This window comes from Corapipo altera, unplaced genomic scaffold, assembly GCF_003945725.1.
Source record: "Corapipo altera isolate COAL_440 unplaced genomic scaffold, ASM394572v1 75, whole genome shotgun sequence".
NCBI lineage: Eukaryota > Metazoa > Chordata > Aves > Passeriformes > Pipridae > Corapipo > Corapipo altera.
The window spans coordinates 10,558,469-10,580,355 of record NW_020884887.1 but is presented as its reverse complement, the minus strand read 5'-3'; the positions used below and the strand labels follow the sequence as shown (position 1 = coordinate 10,580,355).

Sequence of the window (21,887 nt, the reverse complement as noted above, 5' to 3'; positions counted from 1 at the left end):
GAGCTTAGTGTCTGGAAGGGGGATGGTATTTATGACCTTGGGAGAAATCATCCTCTTCACCAAATCTACAAACCAGTGCTTATGGTTCTTTCAAGGCTTTGGCTCACATCTGGAGTACTGCAGTTTATGAAGCTTAAAATCTCGAGGGATTCCTTCATTTTTATCAGGCCAGATGGTTTAGAAAAGTTTTTATCCCTAAGATATTGTTAATAGAGCAAACCAGGGAAGAAAGGAGTCACAGCCACTGTTATGGAGGAGGCTTTCCTATTGAAAAGCTTGTGGAGAGATCTGGGTATAGAAGATCACAGGCACACTGAACTCTGTCAATAATGAGTCTTTTCTCACTTGACTCCCTGTGTTAGGCCTGGCTCAGTAAAGCTTTCTGCCATCTCATCCTGTCTCAGCATCATCTGGAGTGCTGGACTCCTGCTGAACTACTTAGTGACTCTCCTTCCCAGAGGGGGGTAGAAGGCTAGAGACTCTTCTTGAGAAGTTTTTCTCATCAGCCCTTTACAGTGCAGCTTAAAGTCATTCTCAGAGATGGGTACAGGAGATATGGATGATGTTTCTCTGCAGGAGAGGAGAGCAGGAGTGATGGCTGTGGCAGCAGGAGCTTAGAGTATGTGCAACAGGCAGGTCTCTGGGCGTTGGCTGCTGTGCAGCTCCCTGTCTGTGTGGGTCTTTTATAACAGTGGAATGAAAAGTGTTTCACAATAGGAAGATGGGGTTGTGAAACCATGAGAAGGGATGAGGGAATTCAAGGACAGGACGAACACTTCCAGGTAGGTTACAGTGTGTAGATCTCCATGTGATTAGTCTCAAGGACAAATCTCTGTAAGCTGTTAAGTATGTCCTGTGATCTTATTCTCCAATTAGTCTGAATTTAATTGATGAGGTATATACAAAACCCCTACTCTTTAGTCATCTGCTGCTTTCCTTCTGTTGCCAAAGTGGAAGAGGGAGGTGATCTTTGAATGCTGGGGAGGTTCAGCATTCAGCCAAAGGGAGGAGAGTGATCAGACTGAAATGTTCCTGGCTCTGCAGGTGTCTTAAACACTGAAATCATCTGAAGAAAGTGGTTGAAAAGAGGGGGAGTGTGTGAAAAACATAATTTGGGACTCCTGTTTTTTTCTCTTTTGTCCATTACTGTAAAGGATCTTTAATTTGAGGTATGGGAGGAAGCTCGTCCTTTGCTACAATGGAAACAGACTGGTCTGGGGACAACTCCACCTGGTAACTCACACCTCCTGAGAGGTGTGATATAAGAGAGGAATGAGAAGCAAGCTGTAAGGAAAGAATGCAGATCTGCTATGGGTGTCTGCTGATTTCACACCAGAGACTAGCACATGCTTTCACAGATGTGAAAAATGATTCACTAGCTGAGGGTGCAGCAATTGCCAGACTGTGCTCGTCTCTGACTTGGTCTTCCCAAGTCTTACATTCAGCTAGATGAATGACTAAGGGTACATATTATTGCATCTTCTTTCTGTGATTCCCTTCCTTGAAAGAGGAAGGTTTTTTTAACTCTGGAAAGAAACCCCTGCCACTGCAATACACACCTCCAAAGTGGCGTGGTCCGTCCCGTTGGCAGAGAACACGACCGCATGACGCTGGTGGGTCTTCAGGCGAAAGTGTATGTGCCAGGAGCCGACCTGGGAGTGCTGGTACCAAATGTAGCTGTGACCCCCAAACCTCACAGCTGTTCCTGAAAGGAGAACGAGAGAAAGATCTCATCTTTGTCGCTCTTTGAGGCTATGGACTGGATCAAACCTTGCCTCTTTTCCTCCCTGGATGCCATAACTGTCCAGGAACAGCCCCACCCATGGCAGTCCATGCACCTCCCACAGGTCTCCTTGGGAGCTCCCAGTATTTCTTCTATGTACTCAATTGTGAAGCAACCCTGAAATGTCAGCCTGGCTGACACTTCTGTCCTATAGAACCTTCAAGGTGCCCTAAGCAGGGTCTATAACACCCTCAAAATTTCCTCATCCTCAGTAAGTCTTTATATTAATTCTATGGTGTTCATTCCTGCCCAAGCGATGTTAACATCTATCCCTGATACCACCATTTATTTCTTGAAGTAGTCTAGAGGATAAAAAATATACTTTATTTGTCTTTCCTCTAATTTATCAGTTAGTCTGTGCTTTGCTGGGTCTAGGATCAACACAAGAGCTCAGGGATCAATATTCTGACCACTGAGCTTCATTACGTGCTAGGTATGAGTGACTTTTCCCAATGAGAGAGACAGATGTTGCTGCTATTAAACGCTACAGGAGATTAATTTTAAAAAAAGTACACTGTGTGAAACTTTCAAGCTCTAAGAATCTAATTTAGGGTTCGAAATTTCAGGCAGAGTTTGGGTCACTGGGCAGCCTAATTCCATGAGAAATCCAGGTGCTTTATAGTGTACTGAAGGAAAACACAGTATGGCCAGGTTTACAGGGTAGGACACTGCTGGGAAGGATTGCTCACCGTTGCAAGAACAGATCTGCTCCAGGCTGTGGCGGGGGGTCAGGACGCTGAGTCGGGCGGTGCTGTAAGTAGACATCATGCCTGGATCCAGCTGAATTGTCTCCTTGCACACACGGTGGGCACAGTCTGACCCATGACACGGCACATGAATCGCCTTCTTCATCCGGAGACCGACGAGCTGGTCCATCTCCCCCGCTGACACAGTGAGCTTATTCGCCAGGACCCGGGGCTCGTACAGGGAGCCGTGTGGCTCCCCGACAGCCAAGAGCAGGTCCACTCCATCAGAGGCAGCTGCAGGCTGTAAGCTGGCCATGTGGATGTTTTGGCGCCGGGTGACAAGGATGTTCCCCAAAAATCTCTGCAAGTTGCGCCAGTGGTCCCCCACAAACTCCTCGGGGGAGAGGTGTCGGAAGTGCAGCACCACTGCCTTGTCCAAGGCCTCCTGCGTGAAGCACCACACGTGGACGTTGACGCTGGTGGTGGCTGTGAACGTCCCATCGCTGACTGTCACGTTCAGAAGGTAGTGGCCGTGGGGAAGCTTGTCCCCAGCAATGATCTTCCCATCGGCAGCCCCGACAGAGAAGAGCCCTTCCTTGGGCACTTCTGCCACCAAAGTGTACAGCAGCGTATCATGGGGGTCTCGGTCCGTGGCGTGGATCTTCCCCAGAACGCCCCCTCTGAAGGCTTCCTCGTTGGTGGTGATGAATATTTCCAGGGGAAGGGCTGAGGGGGCATATTGGCTCTGCTCAGTCACTTGGATGTTTATAAATGCAGATGAGGACAGAGGAGGGATACCACTGTCAGAGACCTGGTAAGGAAAACAGAAGGATCTGTTATGGCCACGTGCTGACTGACTGACACCTCACCTGACTGGATGGCCTGACGAGGTCCTACGAAGGAGAGCACCTTGCAGGTAGGAATGGGTGGAATGTGACAGGCAGTGGATTGGGAATGAAGAAGGGATGGGTAAAACTGGCAGCAGTGTTGGACCTGTGCCTGGAGACGGCGCCAGGGAAATGGCAGCACGCCTTCCAGCACGGAGACTGACTGAGGCCTTCTGCTAGTGGTGGGGTCACGCTCACTCCCGTGTGTGCTCATCAGCAGCTGAGGCACACCTGAGCAGGGCTCTGAACTCCTGAGGGTTAATCATGTTTTGCTCCACTGCCAATCTTTGGGGTTCCATGTCTAACTGAGTGTACAGAGATATAAAGCAGTTACGCACATTAACACATTTGCTCCCCTTCCAGACTGCCTAAGCCCGTGTCCCAGCTCTGTCTACCATGAGTTAAGGAACCTCAAAACAGAAAAATGCGAATAATCAGATTATAGGATAAATTTCTCCCAAATGCTAAGCAGTTAGAGGTTGAGGTTTGTAATATAATAGTACCTAGCTTTTAAAACAACTGCCATTACTGAAGAAGTATGTACTTTACATCTTATTATCCTTTTGTTTGTAATGGACTATTCTTACTGATAACATTGAAAAATAATTAATTCATTCTGCAACAATAGAAATCCTTTTTGAAGAGGAACTTAAGCCACTTCTTAAATGACAAGGATAATTAGAGAAAGCTTGTAGGACCAGACCCAGGTCTTGCTTTAAATTGGAATTCACTAGAATGATTATGGGAAAAGCATCTGTCTAAGGAAACTGCTGACAGAGTGTTTTTTGTGATCATATTATCTGATTTTATCAACACAGAAGCTGGCCCCCTGCTTCTTGTGGGCAGACTGTGTGGAGAAATAAGCTCTGGAGTTGGCTCCAAGCTGCACAATTTGTGTCTGGATTGGATTTCTTCAAAGCCAGAGATGTTTTCATTCAGCTGGGCCATCCTAATCACATATTGTTGCTATTTGCTGGGGAATTCAGACACCAGGACAGTAACACAGGCTCTACCTGGACTTGCAGTAGGTACTGTTCTTTCATTCTTCTATTCAGGACAGACGATGTCACCAGCAGACCATTCTGGGTGACATCAAAGGCCTTCCCATCGTTGCCCTGGGTAATCTGGAATGAGTACGGTGGTCCATTTTCTGGGGAATCCCTGTCGCTCATAATCAGCTCCAGGACGCTTGTACCCACGGGAGCATTCTCCTGAAATGGGGAAACATGCTTTTGGAAAAAGACAAGCAAAGAGAAATGGCTCGGGGGAACCTACAGTGCCCCAGGAGCTGCTGGATCAGGAAGAGGGAAACAAATCCCACCTGCCCTGTGCATCTCTCCAGAACACACAAAGCACAAAGCTTTGCCACCATCCTGCCCCTCTGCTCCAGCAGCAGTTCATGCATGAGTTTCTTAACAACGTGAGAACAGAGTGTGTCCTGGCTTACCTGCACCACCACACTGTAGTTGAGCTGGAAGAACCGAGGAGGGTTGTCATTGACATCAGACACATGGACATGCACAGGGACGTCACTGAACTGAGGCGGGTGGCCGTTGTCCGTGGCTCGAACTGTCAAGGAATAACTGGGGATCTGGAGGATTTGTAGTGCAGGATTACTTTGAGAAATGGCAGAATGGTGGCTTTTTCACATTGAAGTTTTACCCCGCTGCAGCTTGTTGAAATGCCTGGGGCCATGTATTGCACCACAACAACAGCTCTGCCCTTGGCTAAGGCTCTCCATCCATAAACCTCGCTCAAAGCTCACTGCTAAACAAAATCAGCCTCACAGCAGTTGCAGAGAAGAGAAACAGCTTGCCAAATATGGATGAGACTAAGCTGGGCAAATATCTGTCAATAATGGTTTAAGTTGCTGCTATTTTAAGAATGACAGACTGTCCAGGTGACCTTTCCATCTCCTCCCCACACCCGTTTTCCATAATTTTCTGATGCAGGGAAGCAGAAGTCAACTGTGTTTGTTTCCAGTTTGGGGCTGACTCTCACCCAGACAGCTTGAAACACCAATGGAGCAGACAAAAACTCAGAGTTGTAGAAGGTGTCCCTACCAGTGGCAGGGGAGTTGGAACTAGATGATCTTTAAGGTCCCTTCCAACCCAAACTATTCTGTGATTCTATACTGCCTTTCCTAAAGCCCAGCCTTCCTACTGCAGTATATATGAGTCTAGAAAATGAGTGAATGAAAGACTTGTCTTCTATTAACAGTATTATGAGTAAATAATTCAGAAAACAGGAGGTAGCTGGGCATATTGTGCTCCATCAGTTTTTTGGGGCATATCTGTTTCAGCCTTCCTGTTCTCAGTGTCTCAAACTCACCTCCTCCCTGTCCAGATGCTTGGCAATGCTGATCTGCCCACTTCTGGGCTGAATGGCAAAGTGTCCCAGTGGGTTCCCTTCCACGATGGAATATGTGATCTGATTGTTCATTGCTCCATCCAAGTCATCAGCTGACACCTGTTTGGAGAGAAAAAAACCCAGCTAGGACCCCTGGGCCAAAAAGGCTGTTCCATGGAGGAGCTTGTGCAGGACCTTGTTGTCATTTAAGGGTATTGGTTTGAGCTTGCCTCAAATGAGGAGGGGAAGGAAGATTGTTTAAATAAATGTTGTCCAACAGTTTTTTCAAGACAAAATTCATCTACAGCAATGGCTTTCTCCTTGTCCCTTTCCTGACTTGACCACCCCTGCGATGGTAACAGGCTAGACAGGGAACTCCACAAGGAATTACCTTGGGCTCTGGTATTCTGCCCACAACAGGGTATTCGCCTTCTTCTTCAGGCATTTTAGCTCTCTTGGGAGGTTCTCAAGGCTCCTGAGCCCCTCCTTAGCTTTCACTTAAAGATGTCTTGTAAGTGTTCCCCACATCTGTGGAGTGTCAGGAATTCTGGCAATCATCCTTTTAAAAGTCATGCTTTGGTCTTAGATGTTGAATGTCACAAACCCACTGAGGTGGCTGTGTCCAAGGAAAAGTAAAGTGCCAAAGAGGAGAAAATAATGCATAGCCCAAGAAAAGAACAGGTAAAGACAGCTGGCCTGGTTTGTAACCATACCGTGAGGATGACTTCTCCAACTGCAGCGTCCTCCCGGATATCAGTGAAGTAAGGGTCTTGGATGAACTCTGGTGCATGGTCATTGATGTCAGTTATGTTGATCACCACCATGGTCACATCGCTGAGAGAGGCTGAGCCCTTCCTTGTGCCCTCAATAGACAGGTAATACTCGTGACTCGCTTCAAAGTCCAGGCTCCCGTTTATGTATAAGGCACCTGCATTGTTGGATGGATAGGAAAGGACAGAAGACACTCTGAATTAAGGGCACGTGAGGTTTTTTGGAATACTGCAAATACACCAAGGCAACTGCCAAACTTCCAGCTGAAAAGGTGTTGTTGGCCTAGCTTTGACCTTCTCTGGTTAAACTGGAATACTGAAGAACATGCATCCCATAAAACGAGTTGCAGCTCCACAGATTCTGTGATAACCTGCCTCATTTTGGTATCAAATGTTTGAAGAGGTGAAATAAACTTCTGGAAGGTGTCCAGGAATCTTGGCTGGGGATCTGGAACAAGACAGGATGAGAGTCAACAGTGCTCTTGAAAGCTGTGACCAAAGCAGTAGTAGAACATCACTGTGAACTGACACTGAACTGTGTCATAGGCAGGATGTAAAGGTGTGAGATGTAAATGCAGAGTTGTACAGGAGTTAAAGGTGTGCAGCAACATGCTCTGCTTTGTAAGTGAGGCTAGAGGTGCAATACAGAAAGGAGGAGGCTGGTAATCTCAAAAAAAAATGAGTGAGAAACATACTGAACATACGGACTGAAGACATAAAGTAAAAGCAGAAAAAAAAAGACCAAGGGTAGCAGAGCGTGCCTGGGTTCTGCACTGAAACTATCACAAATTTATTCCCTGGAAATGACACTGTTCTGTGTCTTTTAAGATGTACAAAACTAGTAAGAAGATTGCTGGGGAAAAATTAGCAAGAGTCTTGGGGACAGAGAAGCTGAGGATGAGGATGTTACAGCCAAGGGCAGGCCACTGATGAGGCAGCCAAGGGCTTGTTTCAGGGAGCTGACATTGGCCTTCTGAGAACAGCCCTTATCAGATCGCTGTGCAAACAGAGCAGTGCTTTATTTGGCTGGTAAACCAGGCTCAACACCTGCTCATGGCTAAGAGTCGTATTATCCATGTTCATTGAGTGCTACCTAATAAAGCTGCCTGTTACCCTGGGCTGCAGGTTCCTCGTGGGTTCAGAATGGAGAGATTTTTTAAATGAAACCACTTTCTCCTGCCTTTTGAAGTGGAAAAATTTCTCCATGTATCCTTCATTCACATGGACCTGCCTCAGACATATAACATGAATTTTTCCATTAATTTCAGTAAGATTTGGATCAGTCCTTAAGTGACTTGGCTGCCAAAATTTAAAGTAGAAAAGAAGACTGTAGTCCCCACCCTTGTGCTGGCTGGGAGCAGAAGGGGAAGCCAAATGGAGAACCAGAAAAGACAGGGACAGCCTTTGGTGTTGGCTCAACCTGAACCTGCTTGGGCACAAGGTCATTTTACCTGTGTTTGAGTTGAGCTGAAATTTCCCGTGGTCGTTGCCATTCACAATTTCATACTTGATCTCTGTGTTTTCTGCATTGTCCCTTGTCAAGGCTGACAAGTTGAGGACCTCTGTACCCACAGCCACGTCTTCTTTTACCATGGCCACATATTCAGGGGCCAGGAAAACAGGCAGGTACTCGTTTAGATCCACAACAGAGACAGTGACAGTGCCAAGAGCAGAGAGGGGCTGTGGGGTGCCCCGGTCAGTAGCACAGACAGTCAGCTCAAATGCTGAGTGCTGAGAATCCTTCAGAGGCTTTTCCAGACGGATCACCCCTGTGGTTTCCTCAATTGAAAAGTGTCCATTGGCAGAGTCAGACAGAGAATAGACCACCTCAGCGTTGAGACCTGCAAGGGTAAGGGACAGGCAGCATTAATTCATGGGTAGGAATGCTGCTGGTTTTATTTATTTATAATTCATTAGGACTATGTGTACTTAATGACCTTCAATTCCCAGGGAAAATGGAGGCTGTATGAAAATCATATGAACACCAAGTGTGCCCCTGTCCATCTGCAGGTTCAGACATCCAGTCACTCCCACAATTATCCTTCAGTATCACCTCTGTATTAACTGGTGCTTCCCATTTTTATTTTCCTTCATATATGCTTCCAAAGAAGATAAATATGATCCTGCTTCTCTGTCACCACAAATGCAGTCTCTGCTGGAGAGGTTTATTGAAAGCTCCTTTCCTAGGAGCCTTACCTATGTTTCTGAGAATCTTTGTGTCCTCTGAAGGACCTCTCCATCTGTGTTATCTACCCCATCCAGATCTAAAACTCCTTTTTTCCTTATTATGCTCATTCTCAGTCTCCATCTTTGATAAAGTTTCTGTCCAGTTTGGATCCCAGACAAACTGTATCACATTTTTTGCTGTGCATCACAGTTAGTTACTGAGCATGTTCTTAAAGTCTGTCTTTGCATGTTTCTACAGATACTGCACTTCAGACAGGGCCACAAAAATGCTGATGCCAGCCTGCTAGTCAAGGACATGTCAGCAACGAGATCCAGGCACATCTTCGGCCAAGATTCAATCATCTGTGCCCATTGCTGTAGCCCTTCCCTAGGTTTCAAAGGTTCCTATTCGGGATGAAAGATGAACTCTACTAACAAGTAAATCCCATTGTGACTCACCTTCATCAAGGTCCCTGGCAGCGACCACAGCGATGGGTGTCTTTGTTGTGGTGTTATCGAAAACGGCCACGGCGCAGTGACTGGGGAAGAATCTTGGTGCATTGTCATTTGTGTCCTCCACAATTAGTGTTACATCTGCCTGGCAGGAACGGCCCCCGCCGTCAGTGGCTTTCGCAACGAGGTGGTACGTGGGTTTCTGTTCGCGGTCCAGGGGTGCAGATGTGGTCAGCTCCCCTGTGGGAAAGAACAGGAGGTGGTCTTGTCTCCCAGCAATTGCAGCCACAGCCTACAAGACCTCAGGGAGGTTCAGCTGCCTTCCTGCATGAACCGTGGGAGACAACAGACCGGGCTTGGACACCCATAGTAATTCAGCTAATAGTGGTGGTGTGTCCACACCACATTGCTCAGGGCTGTTCTCGGATCGCTGCCAGCCAGTGCCCTGGCAAGACTTGGCACGGGGAGTCCTGCAAGTTCAGCTGAACTTCATGCAAGGGATGCCAACATGGGATAAAAGTGCTCATAACTAAATTGTACTTCTAAACACACCTTTATAAACCCCACTACACTGAGCTCCAAGTGATCTCTAGGATGATCACTGAATCTGTTTGGGTAAATATACTGCACAAGACCTGATAAGAGCTTTTCACAGTTTTTAACTTGAGTTTTTGGCTCAAGTAAAAGACCTCTTGTCCTGTTAGCAATGGTGTCTGCCCTTCATTTTAACAACACTAATGACACCACTTCTAACAAAAGCTAGCAGGAAGATTGAGAGCTCAACCTCCTCTACGCTGTGTTGCAATAAACCTGCCTGTTTGCCATTCCCTCCTCACTTGGGAGAGCTGGAATGAACAGCCCTTATGTTTGCTCAAGAGGAGATAAGTGTTGAGCCATGCTGGGAGCTTGGATTTCTCAGGAGCGGGTGAGGCAGAGGATAAAGGCATCCCATTGCCCTGCTCTCACCTGTGTGTGGTCCCAGCCGGAACTCCTCCGCGCCGGGGCCGTGGAGGCTGTAGGTTATCTGGGCATTGCTGCCAACGTCGGGGTCGGTTGCTGATATTTTCAAAATGAAAAGACCTGGCCCAGAATCTTCAGAGACTCTCCCAGTGTAGAGTATCTGACAAGGACAGAAGGTGTCATTGGCATCTGAGCTACCTCCAAAATACCTTCATCCCTTATGGGGAGGAGCAGACTAGGAGGAGTTTCATAGGGAAGGATAAACCCTTATATAAAACCCCTGTGGTTTATAGGGGAGCACAGTGTGCCTCCCATTGCTGGATGCTGGGGGGTGGATTGGGACCAGTGAGCTCATTTCACACAAGCCTTTGAATCTCCTTTGGGAAGCAACCACCTCTGTTCTTTCTCACCATGGCTAATGTCCACACCAGCGATCAGCTCTCTACAGCAACAAACCTTCTGATGGGAATCTCTCAGCACAGCAGGATATAAAACTCAGTAATTTACATGCCCCTACCCAGGAGGCTTCCTGGCATTGTTTATCTCCAAAAATTATCCTTCATAATGCTTAGGCTCTCACTCACTGCTGGCAAACATGCTTGGAGGCTAGATTTAATGTGCTTGCTTGACATGCAGCTTAATTAAAATTGCTAAGCATAATCAAAGCAACACGATCGTGTGAGAAGAATTACGACCAGCCAAACCCTTTAACATGCTCTGTCTGTTCTTTCTTCTTTGCTATTGTGTTCTCTCCTTCCCAGGCTCTCCCTTCATGCCCCAGATGTCCCAGAAGAGATGTTTTACCTGGCCACACTCAGGGCTGTTGTCATTGATATCCAGAACAAAAATTTCCACTTCAGTGGTAGCCTGGAATTTCCCATCAGAGGCCATAACCTTGAGGAGATATTTCTCTGTATCTTCTCTGTCCAGAGGCTTCTTGGAAGAAATTGTCCATTCGCCCTCAATTTCATTAACTGTGAACTGTCCCAGTACGTCTCCTTCTAGAAGGGGGCAGGAGGCAAGTAAAAAAAGGCATTTACTGAGCGCTGAAAATCAGAAGTGATAAGGAAAGGGAATATAGGTGTGTCCACTGTTGTTCCCTTAGGAGACCTGAAGGACTTTGATGACCTTAGAGTCTTTTCCAACCTATATGATTCGATGATTCTCTGACTTGCACTGGGGATGCAGAGACGGCACTGGTGGTGTATCCAGCAGGTGAGGAGCATTTGGTCTGCCTCATTGCACAGTTGGGAAGTACCCTGCCTGTTTCAGTTATTCCCTGTCTGCATATTACACTGGAAGGAGGAAACAACTCCTGATTGCAAAAAGGTCTCGGTAACGTTCTGCAGATGTGCATATTCATTGCCTCAAAACCACATTGTCTCACCTTCCCAAAGCCTGTCAGTCTTTCTCAGTGCATGCTCATAAAGGGATTTGAGAGTTTCAAATACCCTGCAGATATTGGTTGGATCTTACTGCTACAGCACCACATATAGTTGTACTTCCTCTTAACCTGTAGAGGTATTTAATACATAGCTGCACTTTCTGGGGTTACTTTTTGATTCTGTAAGAGCCAAATTATGTGAGACAGGTATATCCAGGCTAGGCAGGCTCTCTGGTCCACCAGATTCATGCTGCTCCTGCTGCTGCTACACAGATTAGATTTTAAATGGGCTGGATGCTGCCCGTGGAGAAGCCCTCTCTTTTGGCAAGGAGCTGGTGACCTCTGCTGACCTGAGACCACTGGGCAGAGAAGGGAGCACGTTAGGCAATGAGAATCAATGAGGAGTGCTGGCTGTGGGGCTTGTTTGTGTTACACTCTGAAGGGCCTCGCACAGCGGGGTAAATTACATTCACTCCCTTTCTGCTTTCCCTTGCACTGCAATGATGAGGTGGTGGATCTGGAGGCACAACGAGACCTCTGCTAGCCCTTCTTCTGATGCTGGGAAACACCAGCCCATACCCAGATTTAATTTCTGTGTGTCTGAAATCAATGTGAACAGGGCTCTGTGTCCTCAGATCAATACTCCTCTCCTTTGCTGCGGTTGCATTTATGTGTTTATGGATAGAATTTGACCTGTGCTTTTAAGTGCATAGCAGAGAGAGCATAAGGTGCTCACCACTAAGATAAGTGTGCATCCTCTCAGGTTTAAAGTAGTTGGAAGTTACTACTACCTTTAAGATGGCAGAAATGTGAATACATAAATGGATTAAATCTTTCCTCCCAAAGGCTTGCAAATACCTGGGCATGCCATAAACCAATTCAAAGTACCAGCATTCCTTCCCTGTTTTGGATGGTTAGAATAATAGATAACAGGCTGCAGCACGATCTGGCTAAATGTTTTGACCCTGAAGGGTCCTCATTTGAGTTTGAACAAACATTTTAATTTGAAGTATCTGCTCCAGGTCTCAGAAAGACCCTTTAGGGTCAAAAAAATACTGTAAACTCAAGCTTCTACTTGTGCAGATGCACATAAAACATTTCAGTGTAACTTTTTTGGTATTTTACAGCAGTGGTTAATTTTAGTTGGCACAAGTGATGTTTCAGGGATGCAAGAGTAATTTTTAGTATTTCTTGTTAGCCAAAACCTTTACTAAGATTGACATAACAGTCTCTAATCTCTCCCAGTGCAGAGTGGCAACTGAAGCCTTGTTGTTAAGTCAGACTCCAAGTGGCTTCATAGGAAACACATTTATCACCAGAAAGTTATACACATTCTATGTGCATATATATAGTTATTAAAAAATACAGACAGGCTACAGGCATATATGTAATGTATAAACTGACTGCACTGTTGGCAGGAGAAAAAACTGGGTCAAAGAACTTAAATACAGATCACAGTATCTCTGTGAGAAAAATCTTCCCTCCTCCTGTACCACTTCTTCTGTCCTTCCAACAGATATTACAATTACACTGTCTTAATTATTCCTCTGTTAGGAAAGTGTAAATAAATATTTCTACAGTACTGTGTAATTACTTATATGGATTTTATTTATTCCCAAATAAATAGGACGATTCAGTGGTGAGATAGTTATTATAATGACAATTCCACCCACTGCAGTTAGTTACTAAAGAGTTTTGTATTCCCCAGATTCATTTAACTGAAGGGTCCAGCTCATGACAGAGCCTGGGCTTCATCTCATCTGCTTCTGACAGGCCTGTCAGTACAACACCATTTCTGCATTAATATCCTGTAAGGCAAGCTATCAAATCCTCACTTTGAGACGATACTCTTGTCCTTGCTCACCAAAGATTTAAAGTCAGGAAAGACTCACCGGTTATGTAGCACGTGACGCGCCGGTTCTGCTCAGAGATGTCTGCGTCGATGGTGCTCAGTGTGACCACCACCTGCCCCGGCTCCGCGTTCTCAATCACCGACCCCTTGTAGAAATCTGAGGTGAACTGCGGAGCATTATCATTTTCATCTGAGACAGTGACCTCCACCAGGGTTTGGGAAGAGAGCTGGACTTTCCTGCCGTGGTCAGTGGCCACCACATAAAAGCGGTAGATCTCCTGCTCCTCGCAGTCCAGCTCTTTCAGTGTGGTGATCCACCCACTCTCACCATCAATGGTGAAGAGTCCACGGAGGTTGCCAGATTCTGCTTCCAGACTGTAGGTCACCTGCCCATCACTTCCCATGTCCTGGTCGTTAGCTGTCACTTGAATGACTGTGGTTCCGGAAGGCATGTTCTCCATGACAAAAGCTTTGTAGGGATCTGCTTCAAAGACAGGTCTGTTGTCATTGACATCCTGCACTTGGATGTTCACAGAGACCAGAGAGACCAGCTCAGTCTCCTGATGTGAGCAGTGAGCCATAACATCAACCTGGTACCACTTGGTGGTCTCATGATCCATGGGTTTTTTGATTTTCAAAACCCCTGTTTGTTCGTCCAGTGTGAACACCTCATCCTTGTTACTTTCTGTAGTGGTTCCCTTCACCAGGCTGTATATAATGGGATCCTCTGCAAAAGCTTTGACTGACCCTATTTCTGATCCCTCTGGAAGATCCTCAGATGCAGAGAATGTATAAAGGGGCTCAGAAAACCTTGGCAATGTCACCTCCCTGGGGACAATCTGGAGATTCACTGGGACAAGGGAGTTCCAGTGAGGGGGTCTGCCATCTTCAGCTTTCACCTTGAAGTTAAAGGCTCTGTTTTCTAAACCAATAAGGCTCTCCTTGACCTTAACAACCCCAGTGGCAGCATTGATCTCCACAAGGTCTTCTGCCACATCTTCAACGGAGTCAACAGAATAAATGACATCTGCATTTGCACCTTCATCAGCATCGTAAGCCAGTACTTGGATGACAGGGGAACCTTTGCTTACATTGGACTGGATGGACAGTGTGTATTCAGAGGCTTTGAACAGAGGTGGGTTGTCATTCTCATCTGTAAGGATTATTTTTACAGTGCAGAAGGCCACCTTCCCACCCCCATCCTTGGCCATGACTTTAATGGCTATGACTCTTTCTGTTGAATTTTCCCTGTCCAGCTTTTGCAATGTGGAAATACAGCCTTTACTGTCTATGGAGAACTTCTCATGGGCAAGTTTATTTATGATGGTATAGTCTATGGTGCCATATGGGCCACCATCTGGGTCAATAGCCACCAACTCAATCACTTTGGTACCTATCTCAGCATTTTCTGCCAGCTCTGCCTCATACACGTTCTGCCGAAAAGAGGGGCTGTATTTGTTGGCATTTGTGGTGTTGATATACACAGGCACAGTGCTCTTGAAAACTCCATCCGAAGCAGAAACTCTGAGACTGTAGGACGGCTCCAAGTCCTTTTTGCAGCGGTTGAACATGGATATTATTCCAGAAGTGCTGTTGATGGCAAAATGCCTATTGTCATTGCCTGAGAGTATCACGTATTCCAGTCGGGTGGTGTCTCCACTGTCGGGGTCCAGGGCCTGGACTTTGATCACGATGTGCCCACACGTAGCCATTTCACTGACCTTGGCTTCATACTGAAGCTGGCTGAACTCAGGGGGATTGTCATTGATGTCGGTCACATCTACAATTACCAGGGCATCACTACTAAGTGGAGGCATTCCATGATCTGCAGCTCTTACTTTCAGGCGGAACTGTTGATTTGTTTCATAGTCAAGTGCTTGAGCTGTTGCTATTTGCCCTGTGCTGGCATCAATATTAAAGAACTTGGTAGAATCTGAACCATCATCCACGAGCTGATAGGAAACCACTTTGTTTCTGCCAGAATCCTTATCAGAAGCAAGGAGTTGGACAACAGGAGTCTGTGCTGGCAAACTCTCCGAGACAGACGCTGTGTAGACGATTTGAGAAAATACCGGGGGATTGTCATTAATGTCCTCTACCTCCACCTCCACTCTGGCTTCTGAGAAGGATCCCAGTGCTGTGTCTGTGGCTCTAACAGTGAACATGTGTTTTGTCTCTAGTTCGTAGTCCAGCTGGCCTGTGACAGTCAGGACACCAGTTTTGAAGTCAGTGTTGAAGAGTTTCAGGGAGTCTTCTTCCACAATGTTGTAGATGAGGCGCAAGCCTTCAGGGCTGCGAGCCTGTATGTGGAGGATAGACGTGTATGGGGGGATGTTTTCTGGCACCTTCACTCGGTAGTACAAACTTTGGAACAGAGGGTTGGATTTGTTCCTCACACTGATCACAACCTCCTCTTCAGCACGGAGGGGAGGCTCTCCTTTGTCCTTAGCAATGACTCGGAGGTTATATTTATTTAAAGCTTGATAATCAAGAGGCTTCTTAAGGGAGATGTCTCCTAGGTAAGGGTCAATCTGAAAGTATTTGTAGTCCTCTGCAAATGAGTAGGTAACAGCTCCATTATCCCCTATGTCTTTGTCTGTTGCTGACACTTGGAAAACTACATCCCCTGGCTCCGTGCCGTCCTGCACCGAGGTGTAATATGGCACATTCTCAAACTGTGGTGGGTTGTCATTGACATCCTCTACATAAACCTTGACTGTGGCTTGGGACACTCTTGGTGGTTTCCTGTTGTCCTTCACTTCCACAGCCACCTCATGCATATCTTGCATTTCGCGGTCAAATTTCACACCCTTGGTCTGAAGTACTCCAGAGGCCTGGATCATCTTGAATCTTTCCTTTCCATTCAAGAGCGAATAGGAAAGGGGTTCATTTAGCTGATATCCCTTGACCCCAAGGATAGCTAGAATCTTCTCATCTGTGGAGTTCTCCATCACAGTTGCTGTATATACGTCTTGATCAAATTTCAAGCCAGTACCTTGTGCTTGAGTTAAGTTTAGCTTAACCAGAGCAGTACTCTTATATAAGCCATCACCAGCTCTGACCATGAGCTCATGATAGCTCCTCAGGCCAGTAGCGTTAAGAATGGAGATGAGACCTGTGAGAGGATGAATATAGAAAGCGTTATCAAGGTTCCCTTCCACAATGCTGTAGATCACCTCCGAATCTGCATCTTTTGCTTGCACTGACAAAAGCTCCATCCCGGGGTGGGCGGGTAGCAAAACAGAAAGATCATAAGTATCTTTCAAAAAGACTGGAGGTGAATCATTCACATCTTTAACGTGGATTGTGACCTTGGTGGGTTTTGATGCAAATAAGCTGGGACTTCCACTGTCGTGCACATGTACACTGAAGTGGAAAACTGGGGTGAGCTCATAGTCTATATCAGCACGACTGGTCAGCGTCCCTGTGCTGGGATCTACGGTGAAATATTTCAGTGCCTCTGGTTCCAAAATCTCATAGACCAGCAGAGCATTGGAGTCTTGATCAGCATCCGTTGCATAGGTCACGAGGGGAGCATTGCTCTCATCCAGAACCATGCTTTGTGATGGAGCATTCTCCATGATCCAGCCAACGAAGGAAGGCTTAACGAAGATGGGTGCATTGTCATTCTCATCTATGACATAGATAAGTACCACTGTGTCCATAAAAGCTCCAGCCATGTTGGTGCCACGGACCTTCAACTGGTAAAAAGACACCTGCTCAAAATCTAAGCTCTTCTGAGTGGAAATAAGGCCTGACTGATAGTTCATGGAGAACACTCCATCTCCATTTCCATCTTTTATTTCATAGCTGACTGGTGACAAGCTTGTGGCTGAAACCTGGATTAGAGGAGAGCCAATAGCAGTGGATTCACTGATCTCTGTGATGTACTCGGCCTCTGGAAATTTTGGAGGGGTTCGATCAGAGGGTCTAATGCGGACATGGACCGTAGCAGAATCTTTAAGCTGAGGGAACCCCCGATCTTCTGCTTTTACAATAAGAGTAAATCGATCCTGTCTGGATGGATCCAGTTTCTGGGCAACTGTAATAATTCCAGAATATGAGTCGATGCTAAAGAAGCCTTCCCCATTACCTGCAAGAAGAGAAATTACAAAGTGAAGAATGCAGACACCATATTGGTTTTGGTTTTCTGAACCTCTTTTCCATAGATTCTGCTGATTTCAGACCTAGTTAACATCTGTTTCTTTCACTGGGAGAAATTAATTAATTCCTAAATAATTTTAATTATAAGAACAATGAACCCATTGAGATCCATGAGCTAACTTTTGAATAAATCAAAATGTAAATTGGAGATAAATACCCTTCTAATTTAAGCATATTTAGTGGTGGCAGAGCATGTGCTTGAAGCTTTTGCCTCGTGTGCAGAACATGGTAGCACAGATAGTACTAGTTCCTTCAAGCTCTGTCATGCTTGTAATTACCAATGCTTCAGGAGCAATTAAATCCCTCAGTCCTTGATCTAAATTGCAGTGAGAAAGATGGAGCAAAGGATGGCTTGTCTCCTGCAAAGAATTTACCAGCTAAATAGGCAGTGTGGCACAGACATAAATACTTCAGTTTTAACCTTTAGAGTGAATGATAAAATACTTGCCCACTGAACTTGCATGAACCAAAACCACCAGCAGCCAATGCTGACAGGGTCCTCACTGTTCTTTGAAGATGTATTTCTTGGTAGAAATGGTGGAACTGATGATGACTGTTGTGGGAATTGGAGTACTTTTGCCTAACAACTGAATAGGGATCGCTCCCTCAGTTCCCATGGACAAAAGGAGCAGATTTTAGGTTGCCCTAACTCATCCAATCACATTTTTTTTTAAGGCCAGTGACTGAACATTAAGCTTTCTTCTCAAGAAAGGATGCTAATATTCCATAATACGGAAATTACCTGCTCACTCTAGATTTTCTCTGAATAGAAAGAAAATCACATTTTAGAACTGTGCCGCCATTTACTGATCTTTGCAACAGCTACAGAAAGCTGGTCAAGTGGCCACCAGTTAGAGCATGGAAACATAGGTGTGATCAAAGCCTAAACTGTCTTGTTGCAGGGCTCTCACCTGCCTGAAGGGAGTAGTGGATTTCAGCATTAGCTCCTTGGTCCTGATCAAGGGCTCTGACTTGTATAACCTCTGTGCCCACCACTGCTGAGTCCAGTACTTCTGCTTCATAGTGGATGCTGCTGAACTGCGGAGGGTGGAGGTTGCAGCTGTCCACATGGACGATGACTCGGACAAAGTTCCGCTTGATGGGGACCTCCTGGTCTCGCACCTGAATGACAGAGGAAGAGCAGGCACAGTCACACTCAGGGAGAAGGTAGCCTTGCCTGCACCAGCTTCCAAGCAACTCATCAGGACTCCTACACAGGTGAGTGTTTTGCAGTGGTCCTAACCCCTTGGGAGGGACATGAGCCTGTAAGTTTCAGCACCAAAGCTCAGCCTTGAACTTGAAACCAAACATTAACAACTATTCACTGTGTTTTCTTTTATAAGAATCCAGTGGCCCTCCAATGAAATTAGCAGGTGGTCAGAGGAAAGCAGGGTGTTACCTAGATTTAGCCATATAGTAAAGGTTAACAGCCTGCTTTCCTCTTCCTTATTGTTCTAGACAAATCCTCCCTCAAAGACTAAAACCAGTTTTAATTTCTCCAGTGACTCATATTTCCTGGCCAAGCTGGTGGACTCAGCAGGGCTTGGTCAGGACTCACCATCACTGTGAGGGTGTGCTGAGGCATGGGCTGGGAACTGAAGCCTTCTGCTGTTGTGAGGGCTCCACTGTTTGGATCCAACTGGAAAAGTCTTGAGCTTTTGGGGTCCACACTGCCATGGATGGTGTAGATGAGCCCCTTTCCTTTATCCTTGTCTGTTGCACTGACTCGAAGGATTTCTCTCCCTGAGGGGGTATCTTCAGGAATCCTCACATCATAATGGCTCTCCAGGAACTGGGGACGGTGCTGGTTGATGTCAATAACGTGGATAAATGCCTGTGGGGGACACAGCACAGTGAGAGCAGCAAAGACATGGCAGCAGCCTGACATGCAGCCACATAAAATCTAAGCTACCAAACCCTCTGGGGTGTAGCCATTCCCTGAGTCCTGTAACCGTCACAGCTTTCCAACTCTTGGGGCTTTGCCATCCATGGTGACTGGGAGCCCTTTTGTCCTTCTCCCCCAAGGAACTCCCGCTGTGCCTTCCCTTCATGTTTTCCAGTTTGCTTCCTCTCATTTCTTTTTATAACTCCAACCTGGCAAGCCACTCAGACTGAACGTGCCTGCACTTGGCACATGGGGAAACTGTCACAGCCTGCCATGAAGAGCAGCAGTGGCTCAGCCACGGTGCCAGCTCTGCTGGCCAGTGCCTCCACAGCAACCTCCATTAATTACACACCAGAGCAATGACAGAAGGGGGATGTTTGGTAAAAGGAGGGAGGGCTGGCCTTCCTCATGCATGTGGAGAAGCAAAATTTGTGTTCCACATTTTTTAGCCAAATCTTCCTCTCTGCAGTCAGCAGCACACGCCCTGTGAATGGCTGCCTGAATCCTGCCTGCAAAGTCACAGGTTCTTCTGTTTAGTCTCCTACCCTGGCGGTCCTGACCCCCCTACTGATGTGCTCCCTGCATCTTAGGAAGTCCCAACCAAGTGTAATAATTTGCTTCCTGTAGCAAACCTGAGCATGCCACTGGGGTTTTGCATGAGCAGGTTTCTTGACATCTGCTAGCGGCCTTGAGTGCCAAAATAAACGCAGGGATGAGATGCGAGGTGGCAGGGAATGCACACCAGGCAAGGCGAGGCTCTGTTTGTTTATTTGGAGCAATACTTGAAGATAGTCGAGATAAGTGGCCATCCATTAGCATTGTATTTCACAGGAATGACAGTGTTCCTAACTCATCATCTCCCCCGCAGTGAATGTCCCATGATAAGCCTCACTGACAGGTGACTCACATTCTAGGTCTTCCAGTGCAGTGAGGGCTGGAATTCTGGCTGCTTCTCATGTGTGGAGAGAACAGTTGGTGGAAGATCAAGCCCTGAACACCCCTCCTCAGGGCAGGTAAAAATGGGCAAATATCATAATTTTAACTGGGGCTCAGGGACATTGCTGAGAGAAAAGTGCCTCCTTTCACCAGCACTTCCTTCCTTTGTGGCAACTCAAAGCACACAGCATCTCTGCAGTTGCCCCACTCACCTCCTGGGCCTGACCTCACCTCTTGCAAATGCATCTGTGCTGCCTTTACTTTGGCTCACAAGTCCCAGGAACACCCCTTGAGATGGGACTATGGACCCAATCCTGATCTAACTGTGTACACATTTCCCTTATGACTTAACATATTGTCCCAGATGTGTTGTAGTTCAGACTGAGCAGCTGAGAGCAAGTTGAGGTCTGAGTGTGTGAACTGCCACTCCAGCTTGGCTGGTGGTGCAGATGTGTCCTCATGTGCTGGCTGTGGTTGACAGGAAAGACCCAGGCTTTTCCTAGACCAGCTGTGTTTCCAAGAACATAAAAACAATCTCAACTTGGTATTAGGAAAGGCTTGGGTCACTGTTTAATATAAAATCACAGTGTAGGGAGATTCTTGTGCCTGGCACCTCATCCAGAGCTCATCAGACTCAGAAAAAAGATTCCCTTTGGCACGTACTCCCTCTCAGTGGGGTGTTTAACAAAGAAAAAAAACATTACCTGGGTTTTGATCGTATTGGACCCATCAGTGACTTCTACTGTCAGGTTATAGCTTGACTTCTTCCTTGCATCAAGGGGTCTTGCAATGACCATGCTGCCTGTACTCTTTTCAATGTCAAAATCCATGTCATCATCACCACCTGGCATAAGGGAGAGATGAAAAAGGGAAAGAGGAAGGCAATTAAAAGTCAGAGCAAGTTGCAGGTGCTGGCAGACTTTGAAGGGGAAGAGATTCCAGGAGCTGCCTGGAGACCTAAAGGACAAGGATATTCCTTCCAGACATCATACACAAATCCCACAAGGAGCTCATGCCCAGCCACAAATAAGTGAACACCAGGCAATATGCCTTGAAGGGGGTTCTGCAGGCACTCTCTCTCGCTGTACCTCTTTGGCCATGGCTAGACTGAGGACACTGCTATAGGTGAGGTTTCTCCCAAATCTAGAAACTCAATACAACATATGACAGATGGACATAGGAGACAGTGAGGACAAGGAGAAGCTGGACAAAGAGGTTGTCACAGATGGTGACAAAGGAGTAGAAATGTAAGGTGAGCGGAATCAGAAAAAATGAGGAGGAGAGAAGAGGAAAGGATGCACTTATGCAAATGATGTCCTGGCTAGATTGTCAACAGGCACATTTGAGCATTGATTTATTTGCACAAGGTCTCCAGCTATGCAGCATCACTGGCCTAGCATGGATCAGGGACCTGCTGGGCAGAACAGTGCTCTCACTGGCTTCCAGTTCATGGTCACACTGTGGGCATGTCAGTGATGGTCTTCATCACCGTGGTTGGGAGCCTGTGAGCTCCCTCAAGAAGCCCAATACTGGAACAGTTGGGGAGGCAGACGGTGCTTCCAGGGTGAGCAGAGCCTGGTGCCTCCAACCCAGATGGCTGTGCAGTGCTGGG

At 46.5% G+C, this 21,887-nt stretch overlaps 1 protein-coding gene and 1 long non-coding RNA gene across 3 annotated transcripts in view; one reads left to right on the top strand and one right to left on the bottom strand.

Annotated features, from left to right (window-relative positions):
* FAT2 (FAT atypical cadherin 2) overlaps positions 1–21,887 on the bottom strand; it is a 57,209-nt gene that overhangs the window by 8,564 nt on the left and 26,758 nt on the right. For both annotated transcript variants that reach the window (XM_027643285.1, XM_027643284.1), the window contains 14 exons: positions 20,980–21,119; positions 19,013–19,288; positions 18,366–18,576; positions 13,331–17,383; positions 10,859–11,055; positions 10,061–10,214; positions 9,101–9,334; positions 7,927–8,316; positions 6,419–6,633; positions 5,688–5,825; positions 4,804–4,947; positions 4,370–4,567; positions 2,473–3,280; positions 1,560–1,705 (listed from right to left, as the gene is read on the bottom strand). In XM_027643285.1, the coding sequence (XP_027499086.1) occupies positions 1,560–1,705; positions 2,473–3,280; positions 4,370–4,567; positions 4,804–4,947; positions 5,688–5,825; positions 6,419–6,633; positions 7,927–8,316; positions 9,101–9,334; positions 10,061–10,214; positions 10,859–11,055; positions 13,331–17,383; positions 18,366–18,576; positions 19,013–19,288; positions 20,980–21,119 (7,304 nt within the window). The remainder of the gene's footprint in view (positions 1–1,559; positions 1,706–2,472; positions 3,281–4,369; positions 4,568–4,803; positions 4,948–5,687; positions 5,826–6,418; positions 6,634–7,926; positions 8,317–9,100; positions 9,335–10,060; positions 10,215–10,858; positions 11,056–13,330; positions 17,384–18,365; positions 18,577–19,012; positions 19,289–20,979; positions 21,120–21,887) is intronic.
* LOC113947069 overlaps positions 18,562–21,887 on the top strand; it is a 41,165-nt gene continuing 37,839 nt past the window's right edge. Inside the window, exons 1-2 of the long non-coding RNA XR_003527631.1 lie at positions 18,562–18,672; positions 20,254–20,352. This is a non-coding gene — a long non-coding RNA (uncharacterized LOC113947069). The remainder of the gene's footprint in view (positions 18,673–20,253; positions 20,353–21,887) is intronic.